At 37.6% G+C, this 21576-nt stretch overlaps 2 protein-coding genes and 1 non-coding gene across 3 annotated transcripts; 1 reads left to right on the top strand and 2 right to left on the bottom strand.

Annotated features, from left to right (window-relative positions):
- Nucleotides 1–5200: 5200 nt before the first annotated feature.
- LOC113851751 lies at nucleotides 5201–5307 on the bottom strand. The gene has a single exon (XR_003502317.1). It is a non-coding gene; the product is annotated as a small nucleolar RNA R71 (small nucleolar RNA).
- Nucleotides 5308–8126: 2819 nt separating this feature from the next.
- On the top strand, nucleotides 8127–9953 carry LOC113850859. The gene is made up of 2 exons (XM_027481384.1): nucleotides 8127–8836; nucleotides 9371–9953. The coding sequence occupies exons 1-2, from the start codon at nucleotides 8127–8129 to the stop codon at nucleotides 9951–9953; spliced, it is 1293 nt and encodes a 430-aa protein (XP_027337185.1).
- Nucleotides 9954–13040: 3087 nt separating this feature from the next.
- Nucleotides 13041–13526, bottom strand: LOC113850858. The gene has a single exon (XM_027481383.1). It carries the CDS (start codon nucleotides 13524–13526, stop codon nucleotides 13041–13043), a length of 486 nt encoding a protein of 161 aa, XP_027337184.1.
- Between the last annotated feature and the right edge of the window lie 8050 nt (nucleotides 13527–21576).

The following is a 21576-nucleotide window of genomic DNA, read 5'->3' as shown; positions in this document are numbered from 1 at the left end:
AGGAATAAAGTTCTCAATTATCACTTCACAAGTCCATAATTAGTTGAGCCTCATGAATTTTAGAGAAAGTTTGGATGCTAAGTAACAAATATTGAACTCAGAAAACAAAATAGAACAATGAACGTGAAAGTGTGTATTTGACAGAGGTAGAAAACATAGTTAGGGACTTGTTTCACCAAAACTTCAGTATTGATTCAATAAAGTTCTGAACTTTCAAGTATTTAGATGGAATGACAATCAGTTTCACGTTATATTATTCAAAGGTTAATTCCTTAACTCAATGAATCTAACATTCAATTAAATCACTCTAATTCCTTAGATCTGGTTCAATTAAATATTGCATTAAGCATTAGAAACTAGAAGATTGCAAGATCAAGATATCTTATCCCTAAGAAATCAATAACCTTAGTAATTGATTCACGTCTTGGAACAAATTCAACTTTCATTGAATGGAGTTCCTCTGTAATTAGTTAATCAAATTTCCATTCAATCACTATGTAAATAGTAGAATCAATTGCTCAATCCAATCCAACACTCAAAGTTCATATCCAAAATCAATTCAACACTTCCATTTCAGATTCACAATCCCTAACTACAAAGAGTTTAAACAACCATTACAAAATGACAATAGAAAGAAAGAGAAGAAGAAGATGAACGAAGAAGCATCTTCAAGCCAATCTTCAATCCGATTCCTCAAGATTTGAAGCTTGGTGTTTGTCCCCAATCTCTCTCTCAGACTCTTTCAACACCAGAAAACAAATGAGAAGTGAAAATGAACAAAAAGATTCTAATTCATATTTATAGAATTCTCGCCTTTCTGGCGTGATCACTATTCTTCATAAAAGTAGTCACGCAGAGGCCTTTCCAATATTCTTCATAACTGGAGTGATCACTTTTCTTCATAAAAGTAGCCACGCTGAGATTGAGATCTGTGTGTGTTCACTTTTGTTGATAAAAGGAGACACGTGCAACTCTGCAGTGTTAGAGGTCTCTCTGGAACATTCACTTTTGTGAACAAAAGTGATAACGCGCGGCTTGCTTTTCTAAAGGTTTCTCTGGAACAATCACTTTTGCCAGGAAAAATGATCACGTGCGCCCTTGCTATGCTGGAGCTTCTCTGGAACGCTCACTTTCATCAGCGAAAGTGTCATGCGCAAGTTTCCCTTCACTTTCAAGCCTTGGAACGATCACTTTTTTCAGCAATAGAGATCACGCCCAGCTCTTGCTTCATTAACCTTGTTCCTTGATTCCAGTTTTTGCTTATTTTCTTCTATCTTTCCTTTGATCTTCTGATCTCATGAACTTAGCTCAAAATTTCCTACCAAAATATGATTGAATTATTAATTTCTACACAAAAAATTCATAAATTCTAAAACAACTATGTCTTTAGAGAAAACTTTTATCATTCTATTATTTTTATGAGTTTTTCTGCTTTTTCCAACATGTTTTCTTTATCAGAGGTATTAAAACTAAGGTAAAATACTAGTAAAATATGGATTTATCAGCATGATCAATGCAAATGATAACTCTTGGTTTGGAAAAAGTGATTCATGCTTATATGACTCTAGATCTATAAAAATCCTATTGTTCAAAAGTTGTTGGCAGTTTCACTAGTCAAACTACATTTTGCATGTATGGTGGGGACTCAAACCTCCACCAATCAATCTAGCCCAACCAACAAGATAAGTTTTAGGAGAAGGTCAGGATAAAAGAGCATCGCGTGGAGACTCCAAGCCAAAGTTCCGGGGTGTAGGACACTCATAGGGCTATTAGTAAGTCACCTAACTCTATTAAATCTCCTAGATGTCGAGCTCCTCCCTATCTTTCACCAACAACAGTTATAAAATAACCTCGTGACTTCCTTCACAAGAGAGTGGTATTTCGCACACATTTGCCTTTTGAATAGTCATGCACACTTTTGAAGTTTCACTCCCTTAATCACGCACACAGGCACTGGCTAAATTTAGATTTCATATCATTTCAGCAACTATTTAGAATCATATATATAGAGAGAATTAGCAAATACTTATATCGGTCCCTCAATGCACTTTCTCTAAGTGTTCCAAGCTCACTAGCTTCATCTCTTTCCTTGAGTTCCAACAATTACGCAACTAGAGTTACACTACTCATTTATTTTCAAAATGAACAAAATAAAGTTTTCACAAAGGTTTCAGTCATTAAATTCAATTATTGAACTTAGGGTCTAAGTTGAAACAATGGCCAAACTCCTTAAAGAGCATATACTTACATACCAATTTCCCCCTGGCATATCTTCATGCATTTCTAACCCTTAAAGGGCTCAAATTCACAAATGGTGCCCACTCAGCCTATGATGAATGTAGATTTTACTCGGTTATTAAGTAGTTTTCTAGGTTGTTTTTTTATAGAAAATATAATTTGAAAAGTGAAAATTACACAAAAATATATAAATGTTTAATAAAGTAAATTGTTGTCTTTAGTAATTCAAATTGTGTAAATTTAATAGAATTCTAATATAATTTTGTTAGTTTTGCAGGAGATTATAAGCTAAGAGTCTTGAGGATAAAGATTGAAGAGAAAATAAAAGAAAGTGAAAGTGCTGAAAATCAAGAAAATTACTGAAAATTAAGAATTAAGAGCAATTAGAGTCCATACCTGCCTAACCCAAGGGGGCAGAAAATGTTGAAAGAGCAATTCCTCTACCATTTCCTTAGAGAGTTGATGAATCCATATTTTTACTAATATTTTAGCATAGTTCTAACCCATTTGATAAGGAAAAAATATGAGAAAAGCAGAAAACTCAAAAAAATAGAATGATTGAAAGTTTTATTTCAATTTGTAGTTATTTTAGCATTGGTGAGATTTCTGCTTAGAAATTAAGAATTTAATCTTGTTTTGTAGGAATAATCTAAGCAAGGTTCATAGAAATGGAAGATCAATGGAAAGGAAGAAGAAGAGTAGCAAGTCTGAACTCAAAACACAAGAATTTTGGAATGCAAGCTGGGTGTGATCACTATTGTTAGTGAAAGTGATCGTTCCAGAGCTTAAAAGAAGAAGGGAGTATGGGCGTGGTCACTCTTACCAGCGAAAGTGAGTGTTCCAAAGAAGACTAAAATACAACAAGCTCTGCGTTACCACTCTTACCAGTGAAAGTAGATGTTCCAAAGAGTCTCTCAGAAATCTCAGACATAGCGAGCTCTACGTTACCACTCTTACCAACGAAAGTGAGTGTTCCAGAGAAGACTAAAATTCAACAAGCTCTTCATTACCACTTTTACTAGTAAAAGTGGATGTTCCAAAGAGATCTCAACTTAGCAAGTTGCGCGTGGCCACTTTTATTCATAAAAGTGATTATGCGCAACCACTCGACCTCCTGCGTTGCAGCTCTTATCATTGAAAGTGATAGTTTCAATTTTCTGAAACTATATAAGCATCTGCATGGTCACTCTTATGGAGCAAAGTGACAACACCCAGAGTCAGTAATTCTAAATACCAGAAAAAGCTCAAATTTCGGGGTCTTTTGTTCATTTTCCATTTTTTCTGTTAGATTCTCGTTGAGAGAGAGTGGGAGAGAGGATTGGGGTTAAACCTCGAAGCTCCAAGAGGAGGAATTGGATTGGAGCTCGTGAAGATGGCTTCTCTTCTTCTCCTTCTTTCTCTTTCTTTGTTACAATGTCTGGTTAATTCTTCGTACTTAGGAGTTTATGGATCTTGAATTGATGTATTGATTCACTTCTTGCTTCTAAAATTTGAGTTCTTAGATTAATTGAGTTGCTAATTCTGCTGTCATTGCAATCTTTGAATAGGAATTCATATGATTAATCAAAGAGGAACATTTGCTAATGGAAGTTAGATTTGCTTCTCTAATATGAATTAGCAACCAGAATTAGGAATTTCTTAGGGATAAGGGAACCTAATCCTGCAATCCGACAGTTCTAAGTCTTAATGCAACTTGAAATTGAACTACACCTAAGGGATTAGGGTGGTTTAGTTACTCGTTAGGGTCAATGATTTAAAGGATTAAACTTTGACTATTAATAAGAGAAACTGATTGTCAATTAACAAATTGCTTGAATGTTTAGAGGCATAATTGAATTGATATTGACATTCTTGTGAAATAAATTCCTAACTATCATTCATCCATTTCTAATCTCAACATCAAGTTCTTTACCTTTTAATTGTTCTTATTTCGTACTTTTTGGATGATACAACTCTTCCAAATATGTTTGGCTCAACTGGTTGTTGTTCTGTGAAGTTGTACTTGAATTCCTAATTCCCTGTGGAGACGATACTCTGATATTAAAAATTACTCATTACTTGCTGCAATTCCTAGTGCACTTGCTAGTGTTTAGAATTGTAACAACAAGTTTTTGATGCTATTGCTGGGGAAATTTGAGTTTCAATATCATTGGTAACAGAAAATTGCTAGATTGAGTACTTGTTTTCTTAATTTTTCTCTGTAGTTAGTATTACTTTCAAGTTACTCTGTTCTTATTTTAATAGATAAGTGTAGGATACTAGTAGATAATTTTGCATGATTCTGCAATTCTGCATAATTCTGCAGTTGCTAGACTGAACTTGGATGTGATTTTGCTGATATTTTTCTGTATAATCTTTGTTAGTGTATATCTTACTATTGAATTTTAGTTTAACTTGTTAGTTTTGATTTGTATATGCGAGGGAAAAATAAAAATAAAGCCACTTTGGTATTTGATCCAGACATTGACCAAACTCTAAGGAGGTTAAGAAGTGAAGCAAAATTTAAGCAAATTCAAAGAGAGCAGCAAGAGAGTTCTACACTTCCACCTCAACCTAGTTAAATCCAAAGACAAATCAAGATGTAGAGCCACAAAGAATGAGAACATTAGGGGACTACGCAATTCCTAATTTACAAGGGTTCAGCTCTTCTATTTTGAGACCTACAATCCAGGCTAACCATTTTGAGATAAAACCTGCACTCTTGAATTTGGTACAGCAGGACCAATTTGCAGGAAACCATTCAGATGATCCAAATCTGCACATCTCTAATTTCTTGCAACTTTTTGACACAATCAGAATCAATGGGGTGAGTGAGGATGCAATCAGACTCAGATTATTCCCATTCTCATTGAGAAATAAAGCCAAGTGTTGGCTTCAAGCTCAGCTACAAGGTAGCATTTCAACATGGGCTGATTTGGTCAACAAGTTTCTAATCAAGTATTTTCCCCCTTCAAAAGCTGCAAAAATCAGAGGTAAGATTACATCTTTTGTTCAGCAAGATGGAGAGCCATTGTATGAGGCATGGGAAAGATACAAGGAGTTATTAAAGAAATGTCCTCATCAGTGCATACCTGAATGGATGCAACTAGAAACATTTTATAATGGAATGACTACAACAACTAAAATCATGATAGATGCAGCAGCTGGAGGTTCACGGAGTTCAAAAACATTGGAAGAAGCCCAGCAAATTATAGAAATGATGGCATCTTCAATGTATCAAAATATGAATGAAAGACAAGCTTCAAGGAGAGGAGGCTATGATGTAAAATCTATAGAAGCCTTATTTGCTCAAAACCAACTACAAAACCAACAATTTTCTGAACAGCTTGCTGTTTTGACTCAACAAATAAGTAACATGCAGACTGGTGGTATTTAAAATTCACAACTGAGTTGTGATTTCTGTGGTGGCAACCATGTGAATGGAGCTTGTGATCCCACAATTGGAGAACAAACTGATCAAGTCAACTATATGGGAAATTATCAAAGGCCACAACAATCATATCCACTTGGTTTCCATCTCAATAACAATAGAGGACAACAGTTTTCCAAGTGGAATCCACATAATTCTAATGCAAGAGAGAATGCAGGTTCTGCACCTTTCCCAAGTGCAGCTCCTCAAGTTCCGCAACAATATTTTTAAGGGAATTCTTCTGCACAATTTCAGAAAAATCAAAGGTATTCAAATTCAAGAAGAAACACTACTACAGTTTATGAAGGTGACAGAAACAAATTTCAAAAATCAAGAAAGCTCTATCAAGAAGTTAGAAATGCAAATTGGGCAGTTGGCTGAGCAGCTTGCCAATAGAGATGAAGGAAGGTTCCTTAGTAGTACAATAGTGAATCCAAAGGAGTAATGCCAAGCCATAACCATAAGAAGTGGAGCAGTGGTTTCTAGCCCAAGAAAGAAGGATATAGTTACCCATTCTAATGAGAAGAGTAAGATGAAACAATAAGACTTTGAAAGTGGAAAATATACCATGTTGAAGAGGGGAGAAGAGGAAGAAAACTACAGTAATAAACAAGAAAATAGAGGAAAGAAGCAGAGATTTGAACAGGCTTGCAAGCTTATTAATGAAGAGTAATTTAAAAGGCTACCCTTTCCAAAGAGAGTACAGGATCCTAGACAAGAAAAGTAGTTTGAAAGATTCATAGATGTGTTCAAGAAGCTTCAAATTAATATCCCATTTGCAGAGGCATTAGAACAAATGTCCTCTTATGGAAAATTCATGAAAGAGCTTTTATCTAAGAAGAGGAAGCTGGATATGGAGAAACTAGTACCACTCACTGAGGAGTGCAGTGCAATTTTACAGAGGAAATTGCCTCAAAAGTTGAAGGATCCAGGGTCATTCAGCATACCCTGCTCCATTGGAAATTGCACTGTAGGAAAAGCCTTGTGTGATTTGGGGGCAAGCATAAATTTAATGCCCTTAGAAATTATAAAGAAGCTGGGAATTGAAGAGGTAAAGCCAACAGGGATAACACTTCAACTAGCGGACAGATCTTATACATATCCCTATGGAGTAGTGGAAGATCTCTTAGTCAAGGTAGACAAGTTTATATTCCCTGTAGACTTTGTTATACTTGATATGGAGGTAGATGCGAATATCCCCCTCATATTAGGAAGGCCATTCTTAGCCACAAGGAGAGCATTGATTGATGTACAAAAAGGTGAATTGATGCTGAGAGTACAAGAGGAAAAGGTTATTTTTAATGTATTTGAAGCTATCAAACATCCAAGTGATGATATGAGCTGCATGAAGATTGATGTAATAGATGTTGTGATACATCCATTATTGGAGAAATCTGATGAAAGTGCAGTCTTGGAAGACACAATAGCTGCAGCAAAATGTTGTATTCATGAGGAACAAGCTGAAGAAGTGAAAGAATGTATTTTGCAATTAGATTCTCTTCCATGTTTAAATAATGCAGTGAACCAGCTCAAGAAGGAGTTACACCAAAAAGAAGAGAAGAAAGAAAAGCCCAAGGTGGAGCTTAAGCAATTACCTTCTCATTTGAGGTATGTGTTTCTTAATAAAAGCCATAACAATCCTGTAATAATAAATGGTAATCTGAAGAAAGACCAAGAAGAAAAGCTTTTGAGAGTATTGAGGGAGCACAAATCTGCTCTAGGATGGCATATTTCAGATCTGAAAGGTATAGATCCATCCTTTTGCATGCATAGAATATTATTTGAGGAGAACTGCAAGCCTGTTGTCCAACCTCAAAGAAGACTTAATCCAACTATGAAAGAGGTAGTGAGGCAAGAGGTGATGAAATTACTAGATGCAAGAGTTATTTATCCTATTTCAGATAGTTAATGGGTTAGTTCGGTTCATGTAGTGCTTAAGAAGGGTGGTATCACTGTTGTGCCAAATGAAAGAAATGAGTTAATTCCTACTAGGACAGCAACCTGATGGCGATTGTGCATAGATTATAGAAAGTTGAACGATGCATCAAGAAAAGATCATTTCCCTCTTCTATTTGCTAACCAAATGCTGGAGAGATTAGCTGGGTTTAACTACTATTGTTCCCTAGATGGATATTCTGGTTATAACCAGATTGCAGTTGACCCAAAAGACCAAGAAAAGATAGCATTTACTTGTCCTTTTGGAGTTTTGGCATACAAGAGGATGTCATTTGGGTTGCACAATGCTCTAGCCACATTTCAAAGGTGTATGCTGTCCATTTTTTCTAATATGATTGAAAGAATTATAGAGGTTTTTATGGATGACTTTTCTGTATTTGACAATTCTTTTGATCAGTGTCTAGCTAATTTATCTCTTGTTCTGCAGCTTTGTCAAGATTCAAACCTTGCGCTTAATTAGGAAAAGTGACATTTTATGGTACAAGAAGGTATAGTCTTAGGACATAAAATTTCAGCAAAAGGAATGGAAGTGGACCCTTCAAAAGTAGAAGTAATTGAGAAGCTGCCTCCACCTGTAAATGTAAGAGGAGTAAGAAGCTTTTTGGGACATGCTAGATTCTATCGCAGGTTCATTAAAGACTTTTCTAAAATTGTCAAGCCATTGAGTGAATTGTTGAGTAAGGATGTAGAATTTGTTTTTTATGATAAGTGTTTAATAGCCTTTAATACTTTGAAAGAAAAATTAATTTCTGCTCCTGTACTTGTTAAACCAGATTGGGAATTACCATTTGAGCTGATGTGTGATGCTAGTGATATAGCTATAAGAGCAGTCTTAGGCCAAAGAAAAGACAAGAAACTACATGTGATTCATTATGCTAGTCAAGTTCTTAACAATGCACAAATTAATTATACTACTACTGAAAAAGAACTTTTAGCTATAGTTTTTGCATTTGATAAGTTTCGATTTTACTTAATAGGGTCCAAGGTTATACTTTACACTGACCATGCTGCTCTTAAGTATCTTTTGTCAAAACAGGATGCAAAGCCCAGGTTATTAAGGAGGATTCTACTTCTCCAAGAATTTGAGTTAGAGATCAAACACAAGAAGGGGAAGGAGAATGGAGTTGCTGACCACTTGTCAAGACTACCACTTGAGGCCATTCCATGTGAAGTAGAGCAAATAAAAGAAGAATTTCTAGATGAAAGCCTATTCAAGATTGAATCACAGCCATGGTTTGCTAACATTGCCAACTTTAAAGCTACACATCATGTTCTAAATTGGATGAGTTGGCAGCAAAGAAAAAAATTCTTCCATGACAACAAATACTATGTATGGGAAGATCCATTGCTATTTAAAATTGGAATAGATGGACTGTTGAGAAGGTGTATACCAGAGGAAGAGCAATATGAAATATTATGGCATTGCCATAACTCAGAATATGGAGGCCATCATGCAAAAGTCTTGCAAGCAGGTTTCTTTTTGCCTACGCTCTTCAAGGATGCTAAGAAGTATGTTGAAAGTTGTGATAAATGTCAAAGAACAGGCAACATCTCTAGGAGGCATAAGCTGCCATCGACAAACATTTTAGAAGTGGAGTTATTTGATGTATGGGGGATTGACTTCATGGGACCTTTTCCCCCATCATTCTCTTATGAATACATCTTAATGGCAGTGGATTATGTGTCCAAATGGGTGAAAGTCATTCTCACAAGATCAAATGATGCAAAGGTAGTGATATCCTTTATAAGAAAGAACATTTTTGCAAGGTTTAGAGTACCAAGATTTCTGATAAGTGATGGAGGTGCTCACTTCTGCAACAAATACCTTCAAGCAGTATTAATGAAGTATGGTGTGAAGCACAAGGTTGCTACTCCATACCATCCACAAACAAGTAGACAAGTGGAAGTGTCAAACAGAGAAATCAAGCAGATTTTGGAGAAAGTAGTGAGTAGTTCAAGAAAAGACTGGTCAAAGAAACTAGATGACTCCCTATGGGCATACAGGACTACTTTCAAAACTCCAATTGGTATGTCACCATATCAATTAGTCTTTGGAATGGCATGTCACTTACCTTTGGAGTTGGAGCATAGAGCTTATTGGACTACTAAGTGGCTGAACTTTGATTTACCCAGTGCTGGAAAGAAGAGAATTCTGCAATTACATGAATTGGAAGAGTTTAGACAGCAAGCCTATGAGAATGCAAAGTTGTACAAAGAGAGAACCAAGAGAATTCATGACAAATTCATTCTGCAAAGAGAATTCAGACCTGGACAGCAAGTGCTGTTGTTTAATTCCAGATTGAAACTTTTCCAGGGAAACTTAGATCAAGATGGTCTAGGCCTTTTCTGATTAAGGAAACATCTCCCTTTGGAGCAATTCTGATTGAGGATCAAAGGACAGGGAGAGAATTCAAGGTTAATGGCCAAAGATTGAAGGTCTATCATGGAGAGGAGTTTACAAGGAGTATCTCATGCATGAAATTGGTTCCTCTTGAGTGAGGAACATTTAACGTCAAGCTAGTGACATTAAAAGAGCGCTTTGTGAGAGGCAACTCACATTTCTAACCCATTTTTTTTAAGCTTTTTGTATTCTTTAGAATTTTGCATATTCATGTTTTACAATTTCTGCAATTAGAATTCTGCTGCATCTGGTTTTCTAAGGTGAATTTGATAAGTGATTAGAGGTTTGATGTTGTGAGTGTGTATTTGAAGGTTTGGAGTGTGACAAGTGAGTTAATTGAGTTTTGAAAAGCAATTGACTAATGAAAGGAGTCACTATGTTGCAAGGAAGGAGCTACGCAGAGAGTGAAATTTGATGTTCCCCTCTGGAACAATCACTTTTATTGATAAAAGTGATCACGCAGAGGCATCAAGGTAAACACGCTCCTCTGGAACACTCACTCTCACTGATGAGAGTGATCATGCAGAGGCAGATGGGAAAACATCCTCTCTGGAACGCTCACTTTCCCTAGCAAAAGTGGCTACGCATAGGTAAATATGAGTTTTCTTATGTGCATTATTCCTTTTTGTGAAAAAAGTTGCAACATTGCTTGCGCGTTATCACTTTGCCTAACATAGTGATAACGCGCTCATCACTCTAAAAAAAATTAACTCTCTGGAATACTCACTTTAATTAAAAAAAAAGTGACAACGCTGGGAACCTTTAAAAATTGTAACGTTCACTTTCATTTTTAAGAGTAGTCACGTGCTCATGCGTGACTATAAATATTACTAATAGTGAACATGCACACACTTGACCCTAGAAAAATTCTCTTTATCTCTAAGTATTCTTGCGATTTCAATCTCCATGCGTGTCGACCTAGCAGTAGCAAGTTTTTCTCCCACATTTCTGCATCTTCCTACCAGGTACACTTACCCTCATTTCTCTAAATCTATAATTAGGATTTTCTGAGTTTAATGTTTTGGAAAATGTCGAATAGGGTTAAGGGAGCATTGTTTTGATTTTATTTGATTTAGCAATAGATAGAATAATACTTTGAATAAGTTTTCTCTGTTAGGTATGAATTTTCTAGGAGATTAGAATCTGCATTGTGCCAACTCTTTGATTAAATTTCTGCAGAAGTTTAGTGACCTAAAATGTAAGACCTTATATTTTTAATTTCTAAATAAATAGATTTTCACAAAAATTCAAAATATAGAAGTTATCCATTTAGAAAATTTTTTAGCCAAAGTTCTATAAAATGTTCGAAATAGGGTAAATTACAAATTACATCAGTAATCATCATAGGACTTAGTTAATACATCAAGTTTTATAAAATAAGTTCCTAAGCCCTACAGCAGTTTCATTCATCCTTCAAGGGTCCCGGTGCTGATCGTCTTGGTTACCTGAAAAATAAGCGTAAGGGTGAGTCCTCTACTCTAGCATAAGCACACAAACAAGCATAAAGACTCACCTGACCTATTTCACATGTTTCTAATCTCGTTCAAACAACATGATCACAAATACAATTCATTCCATTTCTAACAACAACGGGTGTGCTCACTGCACCAACACCCAATCCACACACATACAAACATACGTGCGCTCACTACATATAGCCACGCTCACTATGGCACTGTGATCACAGGATGGTTGCCCAAATAGCTCCCGCTCCATGGATACAGCATGTGCGGTATTGAGCTTCCAAGGCAAAGGTGTTAGTCAGAGGCCGAGTCAGGAAGAGAGTATGTGGCCTGTGGTGCACCAACGCTCACTGTTGGCATCACCACCATCCTCTCTCCCCAAGGTATTACATAGTTTCCACATCCAAACACGTCGCAATCACATCCAAACATATCGTCACACTCATTTTCAACTATTCATGTTATTCAATCATTCACCCATAGCATGTCAACACATATGTACAACCACATTTTACTCAACATTAATCACATGCAACATGGGTTTCTCATACAATACCTACCACATTCAACTTATCACACAATTCACACAATGTGCCGGAGGTCGGACACCTCCGGACTCAACCCAATTTGTTCAGTCCATCAAGACACATAACCTCATCTCCTATTTCTATCACATTACCATATTCATTCAAATAAACTCATTTTTAACCAAGATAACTAGAGTAAAGTACTCCCCTTACCTCAAAAATGAAGACCCGACTGGAAATGTTGACAGAATCATCTCCCCACACGAATTTCGTCCCTAAAACACACAAGAACCCCAAGGAAACTTAGGGGGAACTTCAGAAAAATGAAGGAGAGGGACGAAAACCGAAATCCTAACCATAGAACTTACCTCCAAAGACTCCAAACATATTTCCAACCTTCAATCAAGCTCCCAAACGTCCTTGGAGGGCTTTTAATCGGTAGGAATGAGTTTGGGTAGAGAGAATCGTGAAGGAGAGAGAGGAAAATCGTGAAAACAACTCTCTTCTCGAACCCTAACCCTTTAAATACCCCTCTGGTCGCGACACTCTTGCTGTAGCGACACGCCCTTTCGCTACAGCAAAAAAATTAGAGAAAACTGCACTCTAGTTTCTGCAGAATCTTGCTACAACAAGACTGCGCCTAGAAATGCACCCTAAACTGTCGCTCTGTTGCTACAGCGAGACGTCTCTCGCTACAGCGAGAAGGCGACAGTCGCATGCCTTTCTCCCTAGGACCTCTCACTACAGTGAGAATGCCCTACACCAGGACTTAACCTATCTCTTTCAATCCAAATTCCAATCACACACACATATATACATTCACATATATCTGTATTCACACACACATTTCTATCAAACTAAGGCACATCCATACATCCACATCACCATCAAGTCAATCATCACACCACAAAATAGGAAATATATATATATATATATGTATATTTATATACATATATATATATATATATACTTAAACAATATGACATTTTCGGGGCGTTACAACTCTCCCCTCCTTTAAAAAATTTTGTCCCCGAAATTTAATCAAACTACATAAACAAGTGTGGATATAACTCTCTCATTCGGCTCTCCGTCTCCCATGTGGCATCTCCTTCGTCACTTGAGTTCCATATCACCTTCAGCAATGAGATCTCCTTGCCCCTCAGTTGCTTAATACGATGATCTGCAATCCTCACCGGGTACACCTCATACGACAAATCCTCCCTCACTTGAACCGGGTCAATATTAATCACGTGAGAAGTATCTGACACATACTGCCTGAGTTGTGACACGTGGAATACTGGATGTAGATGTGAGAGGTTCAGAGGCAATGCTATCTGGTACGCTGCAGGACCATTCTTACTCAACACTTCGAATGGCCCAATGAATTTAGGAGATAGCTTCCGAGATTTCAGAGCTCTCCCAACTCCCGTCATAGGTGAGACCTTCAAAAATACATGGTCACCCACCTGAAACTCCAAGGGTTTCCTCCTCTTATTATAGTAGCTCTTTTGCCTATCCTGTTTAGCCTTCATTTTCTCTTTGATCCTTTTGATCTGTTCATTCTATTTCTGGATCATATCGGTTGCCCATAGAGTAGCCTCTCCGTCCTCATACCAACATAATGGAGTTCTGCACCTTCGTCCATACAAAGCCTCGAACGATGTCATCCCAATACTGGTGTGATAATTGTTATTATACGTGAACTCTACTAATGGTAAACATTCCTCCCAAGTCCCTTGTTGTTCGAGCACACAAGCTCTCAGCAAATCTTCTAGAGACTGGATAGTCCACTCGGTTTGGCTGTCAGTTTGCAGATGATACGCCGAACTGAGCTTCAACTTAGTGGCCAACGCCCTCTATAGGCTCTCCCAAAATCTCAAGGTAAACCTCGGGTCTCTATCCGACACTACACTAGTTGGTACTCCATGCAGCCTAACTATCTCCCTCACGTATAGTTCTGCAAGTCGTTCCAATTTGTACTTCATATTGATTGGGAGAAAGTGCGCGGCCTTAGTCAACCAGTCCACTACCACCCAAATGGCATCATGGTTGTTTCTGGTCCTTGGCAACCTAGAAACAAAGTCCATAGAAATGCTATCCCATTTGATGAATCCACACTTTATAGATATTTTGTTTGGTTTTTATAAAGTTTTAATAGAAAAAATAGACTTAGAGATTGTAAATAACATTAAAATCTCATTTAGGTAAAAAACAATAGCTTTCTTAATTTTTGTCTTATTTCTATTAATTTTTGTGAATATATTTTGCAATTTTGATCATTTGAATAATTATGCAAGAAATTTTAGACAAACTTCATGAATTTTTGGCTCTTTGGAAAAATATGAACTGAGAGTAACCACTCTCAAATACCAGAGTAATCACTCCAGGGAGCTGGTTTCAAGGGATAGACTACAGTAACCACTTTCAGATATCAGAGTGATCACTCCAGAAGCCCCAGACCCCAAGTCCCTGCGCATAAATACTCTCAGAAATTAGAGTAATCACTCCAGAGACGCCCAGAAGGAAGTGCCCTGCGTGTGTTTACTCTCAGAAGTGAGAGTAATCACTCCAGAAAGGGGAAAATCTAAAGTTGCTGCGCGTAAACACTCTTGTTTACATAGTGATCACTATGGGGCCATGTCAGACTTAGTATATATAGATTTTTAGAAATTAGGGTACGGATCCTTTTCATAATTTTAGATTCTTTGCCACTTTTGGGAGCATTTTTTGCAGAGCTTGGGATCCTTGGGTGACAGCCAAGGGCAATCTTAGGGTTTGATTTACAATTTCCTTTTAAATTTCCTTTAATTCTCGCATTAATGTCATTGAATTCCTTTATCTTTCATCTTAATTTTATAAGACCCATCCTCATGGAGGGCTAAACTTTCTTCTAATCCTTAGTGAGTTCATGTATTCTTGAATTCTTAGGTATGAATGTCAATATAATTCTCTTTCCTTCATGAATTTATTTTCCCCAACTCTTTGAATTGATTTAATGTTTGAATGAGGGAGACATTGCTTAATTAACCCTAATTCATTTTAATGAAATTCATAACTTAGTTTGCTTAATCATAAGTTAATTTCTAAGGTAGCGTTATCTTGGGGATGAGAGATTGGAGCCCATATAAATTGCTTAATTCGTATGGGAATCTAAGATTAATTCATACTTTTTGAGTTACCCTAATTCAGAGGAAGAGGAAAAGTATTGAATCTTAAAGAGGGATAAGGATAGAATTGCATGAACAAACTAAGGATTGCATATTTCATTGATTGGATTCATTAATTTCATCACTTGCCTTTACATTAAAATTGGAATCACACAAAACCCCCTTGTTTTAATTGCTTTCATAGTAAATGTTCACAACATGTTCAATGTATGTTACAAATTAAAGTTTTTGGAGACAACCTAGGTTTGCACCCTAGATTACATAAATTTTTCTGCAAATTTTGATGAAAGTTAACGACAAATCATTTTGCAAATGAGAAAATATCTCGTTCATCAAATTGGTGCCGTTGCCGGGGACTTTGGTGTTAATTTTGCATTGAACTTGTTAGTTGCTCTGTTTTAGTACTCTGTTTTCAATTTTTCTGCATTATTACTCTGTTTTTGCTGCATAATTCTGCAGAATTTGTTAGCTTATGCTGCGTTTTCTTGCAATTAGTTGTAATTTCTTTTCTGTTTTTGTTGCTTAACTTCTTTACTTCATTTTACTGCACATATACATTAGTTTTCTGCATAATTGTCATATGAATTTTTCTACATTTTTGTTGTTTCATCTAGTTTACTTCTTTTCATTCCTTATAGTCAGTTTCTAGTGCATGACCAGATCGAATCCTGGAGACTTGTATCCACTTGACCTAGAAATTGATAGGACATTTCATAGTAGCATTAAAACACATAGGAATAGTTCTGAACATTTTGAGGAATCCTCATCTCCCTCATCTATCTACTCATCACCTCATTCTTTAGAATCTGAATTTGAAAAAATGGCTGACAATGAAAGAACATTAAAGGAACTGGCTGCACCGAATGTAACATATCAAACTTTATGCATACAGTATCCTGACATTAATGCTCCTTTTTTTTCTAAAAATTGGATTAATACACTTGTTGCCAAGATTTCATGGCCTTGCAGGTGAAGATCTGCACAAACACCTCAAGGAGTTCCATATTGTTTGTTCAACCATGAGGCCATAAGGTGTGCCTGAGGAGCATGTCAAATTAAAGGCTTTTCCGTTCTCTCTGATGGATGCAGCCAAGCATTGGCTCTACTATCTCCTTCCAGGATCTATTGCTAGTTAGGACAACTTGAAGAGACTTTTCCTAGAGAAATTTTTCCCAGCATCAAGAGTTGCATCCATAAGAAAGGAAATATGTGGGATAAGGCAACTCAAAAGAGAGACCCTCTATGAATATTGGGAAAGATTCAAGAGGTTGTGTGCTAGCTGCCCTCACCACCAAATTAGTGATCAATTGATGATACAATACTTTTATGAGGGACTGCACCCTATGGACCGAAGCATGATAGACACCGCAAGTGGAGGGGCGTTGGTTGACAAAACTCCAATTGTAGCCCGGAATTTGATAGAGAATATGGCTGCCAACTCAACAATTTGTAACAAGGCAAAATTCTTATGTTACTAGAAATGTGAGTGAAGTCCAAGTTGCTGAGTCTAGTAAGATAGAACACAAGCTTGATGAATTGGCATCCATGGTGAAGCAATTGGCTTCCATTTGCTCAGCTACAGATCATTACACTGATAGCTGCCCTACACTGCAAGAGTTTGACACTCTAGAAGGTAATCCTCAGGCTTATGCTGCAAATATTTATACTAATAAATTTCCTTTTTCAAATTCGCAGCAGCAGCCCAAATGGGATCTATCTTCCAATAGATATAACCCAGGCTGGAGGAACCATCCAAATTTGAGATGGGGGAACAATTCTCAACAGCACAACCAGCAGCAAGGCACTCAATATCAAGCACATCATGTTGGCCTAAATAGATCCCATCAATCCCAACATCTACCACAACAAGCCCAGCACCATCACCAACCATCTTCTTCACAACCAAGTGCATCCCAAAAAAATGAACCATCACTTGAGGAGCTCATGAAGCAATTGACTATGAACAACATCACTTTCCAGCAAAGAACTGAGGCTAGTATTAAGACTTTGGAGAACCAAATGGGACAGCTAGCCTCATCTCTAAACTAGATGCAATCTCAAGGTTCAGGAAACCTCCCTGCACAAACTGTAGCAAATCCTAAAAATATGAGTGCAATCACTCTTGTAACATCCCCAATTTTGATTTGTGTACTTAGGATTGTTTGAGTTTAGTTAGCTTTTATTAGTACTACTATTATTATATTGATTGAATTTCGTACATTTTTTATAATTTTGTGAATTAGTTGATTTTATGAATGTTCTCTTTTAATGGTGATTATTTGAATTGCTAGGGTCCCTGCTGCACGATAGAGCTTGTTATTTTTGTGGTAATGTTTGATGTTAATTTTTATGTGCATGTGTTATAATAATTATATGATGAGATTATCTTAAATAACCCTAGGTTAGTGAGATTAACCCTGGGGAGAATTTGTCTTTAGGTCAAATGGGAGGACCCCATTTTACTTCATGACCATTGCGATTAATGCTTACATTATCCTTTTTGATTCATGTTATTTAATTTTTGCTAGATATTTTCTTAAACTAGTAGAACTACACGTGTGACTTTTCCCCTCCAACCTTAATTGGCCACTTAAGGAAAGCCACCCTTTGCCCTAGATTCCACGTGCAAAACAAAATTTCAAGAGACACTTTTCAATCTTTCCTCATTTAAGTCTTGTAGCGGAAAAGCCATTCAATGCCTAGGGGGAGGGAGAAATTCGAATAGACACCTTATGATTTTGTTCAAATCTATCCCTCTTAATTAGGGCAACCAATTTTTGTTAATGCATATGAGATAGAAGAGAGAGAAATTGACATAATGACCTAGATTTTTTTTATCCTAAATAATTGCACTTAATGCAATTATCAATTTCCTAGTTACCCTAATTAAATGTAGCTGTTTGTCCTTCCCTAAACTGTTACATTGCAATCAATTGAGATTCCCTCATAAATAATGCAGCCAAGAATTAATGGAAGATTAGAGCCCAAAATCCCTTCCCAAAACATAAACTCTTCCTATTCTCGTGCCCTTTATTATAACTGACCAATTTAATTCCATTTGACAATATTCTAATGAACATTTATTGAGAAATTCCCCATACTTAATCACTCTCACGAGAAGCCGTTTCACCTAGCCGTTACATGCACCATAATTACCTTAATTACCTCCCACATACCTTCAACCTCTCGAGAAAATGAATGGACACACGTTCAAATTCCCTTTCCCATATAATTGGAACCGCCAGCCGCATTTAGGGAGTAATGATGTTAGCTTGAGAAGTCGCCACCTAAGGCATTTAAAACCCAAAACCGTGCATGACATTAGTTGCATATTCACCCCCCTTAATTGCAAACTTTTTAGATTCTCATGCGTGTTTAATTGGTGCTGACCGGATTGTCATAAATTAGCATGATTCTTGTAGACGATCATTAAGGACGCCCTTTCCATTCTCACTTACTAGAATAACCTTCCATTTCCCCATTTAACTGCCACTGGATTTATTTAATTACCCACCTGCATTTATTTAGGCGTGTCAATTAACCTGGAACATTTCAAATGGAGCCATTACTTCCCCAAATCTGTGCCCAACATTGATCATATTTACCTTCCTTAATTACCTTGCATTAATTGCATGAACCAACTGACCATTCACATTATTTTTCCCTAATAACCGCGTCTTAATTGCGTTTAAACCGAGGGGGCCTCACCTGCCTCATTTAAACTGTCATTCAAGTTACCTAAATTACCTCTTAATCGCATTTAACCTCACGAGGAAAACGAAAGGATAGCCCACTCCACCTCCTTCTGGAGTTGACCCAGCCGCCAACCTGCACTTATTAAGCAACCAAAAACTTAGCAACATTTATTCTGGAAATTACGCCCCATTAATTGCATGCAATTATTTCCGGTTTTATGGCACTGGCCACACGCCGAAGGCAAAGAGAAAGGCGCCACCTTGTCTTGAAGAGTCCAAGAGGCATCACCTTTTCACTAGCCACTCAAAAGGACATCACCCTTTCAAATTCATGGGACATGAAGGGTTTGAACCCATTTCCCTCCACAAACGAACCCTAGCCGCCAACACGCATTGATTACTCACTCTTGCCCAGGTCAACCCACCACTCGGTTACTCCATCATGATGGCTAACTTGTGGAGACGTGTGGGACATTAAAGACTTACTCCTTTTTCACTCTGTGCATTCAATGCTCTTGACAAGGGTGTCACATGCACCTGGACATCCAAGAGGTGTGATTGTTCAACAAGAAAGGCGAAAGGATATGTCACTTCACCTAACCTAGCCCTAAAACCCTTCTTGTGCAACTCCTCACCGCAACCCCTGGAAGACGAATGGGCAAAGGCTTTAACCCACACTATATAAGGACACCTTCTAATCCTCACGCGCCCTTTTTCCCTTATTTTCAAAAACACTCTCAACCTCACTACTTCTTTTCTCTCTCGACACCTTCTCATCCTCACACATAACCTCTACGCCCTTTTCTCTCGTGGACAACACACTTCATCACCAACCACTCCAAGAGGCAACCAAAACACCAAGGACTCAAGTCGTGACCAAGATTCTGCTAGTACCAAGGCCAAGCCTTCCACTCTATCTCTCTTTCTCAAAACAGACAAGGTTAGGGAGCTCTTGTTTGCGCTTGAATGCATGTGGTTGTTCGTTAACTTGTAAACTCTGCATGCACTCTCTTCTTCTTGTTTTTGTCTCTGATCTTCATCAATGAAATTTACATGCAAACCATTTTCTTTCATCTCGTAGTGATTCTATTTGGATGGTGTTTTAAAAAAAAAATCTATGTTTTGTAACTTGCGTGAATTTGATTGAGGTTGAAATAGTTTTGCATGTTGATAATATTGAAATCCTTGTATGTGTCTCGGTTGTTTACCTTTATTATTGAATAAAGTTGGTAACTTTGATGAATATCCGATTGCATGTTAAAATAACTCTATGAATCCTTGTGTTCTTTTCAGTTTTCATCGACTACCCTTCTTCCTTTTTGTTTTAGCAAAGAAATTACTCACCTTTTTCTCCCGGTTTGATTCTATATGACCAAGGAACCTTTTTCTTAACCATGAAAGAATTCTCTTACCACCTAATCACTATTTTACGAAAAATTTGTGGTAGAAATGAGTTGCATGTGTGATTAAACTTGCGGTTATTTCCATGATTCTTTGATGATTATTTTGTTTGCGAAGGTACATTTTGACTATGATATTTCAACGAAATTTTTATAACTCTCTCCATCTTCCCTCCTTTTTCTTTTATTCTTGGACCGTGGACGAATGGTTCTTCTTTTCCTTGAACGTGCTAGCTCTTATGAGCGTGAATTGGTTATGTGGTTTGTGACCTTTGAGAATAAAATGCGTGCTCAACAAATGGTGTAAAGAGGATGCGGTTATAAAACTTTTTATATGCATGATATGGAGGATGGAGAGTCAAGGTCACAGTTTAGCACAACTGAGGGATGTGAGTGTTCAGGTTTGAGAGAAAGACCTTGGGGGTAGTGGAGGGGGGTTGCCCCAATGGTGCGGAATAGCTCACCGCGGCCGGGACACAGTCGCCATCGAAACCTCCACTAATCCTGACGCGAGCAAGTATTACTGAGGATCGTGGAAGTACTCGTTCCTGAGGGACCGAAATGGTTAAAAGGGAGAATATTCCTGATGGATTACATACAATGTGTGCTTGTAGGGAACGAGGGCCTCCGATCACCTTGACTGGAGGAATGGTGGGAACAAACTGAGGAAGTAGTGACATTTTAAGCGTTAGTGTTTAAATTATGCTATGACGAATCTTTGTGACTTTGCCTGTATTTTGTAACTGTTTATTGGGCATTTTGTTATGACTACGTGTTTATTGAAATGTGACTTCGTAAGTGCTTGATACTACTCTGATTTCCTTACTTACTAAATATCTGATGACTGATTACATTGAAGCTCACCCTCTCTGTTCGTGTTCTATTGTTATGTGTTTGTATGGATTGCATGACTGTATGACAGATGGACCCTCGGCGAGCAATGATATGGGGAAAGGACTCCGACAAGAAAGCGGTATGGAGATACGACCAGGCAACGCGCCGTGTCGTGTACCAGGGGATGGTCTCCCTGACCATGGGGCCTCTCATTGAAGGCGACTGGAAGCCTAGCTGGAGTGATCACCTTTTTACAGATGTCTTCGTACCTCTACCTTCGGAACGGAGTATTATCATCCACTCACCCCCTCCTTCTCCACCACAAGAACCCCTAGCCAAACGTCTTAAAATTTTCATTGACAAAGGTAAGACCGTTATCGATCTTGACCCCGAGCCTACCCCTTCTCCCAGCCCTTCTCCTGCTCCTGAGTTGAAAGATATTGAGGTTATCGAGTCTTCCATTAGACCAGTGTCTCGCCACTTCCC

This window comes from Abrus precatorius, unplaced genomic scaffold, assembly GCF_003935025.1.
Source record: "Abrus precatorius isolate BTA unplaced genomic scaffold, Abrus_2018 Scaffold9, whole genome shotgun sequence".
Lineage (NCBI taxonomy): Eukaryota > Viridiplantae > Streptophyta > Magnoliopsida > Fabales > Fabaceae > Abrus > Abrus precatorius.
Note: the sequence above shows the minus strand (reverse complement) of the source record. Positions and strands in the feature narration are given on the sequence as shown.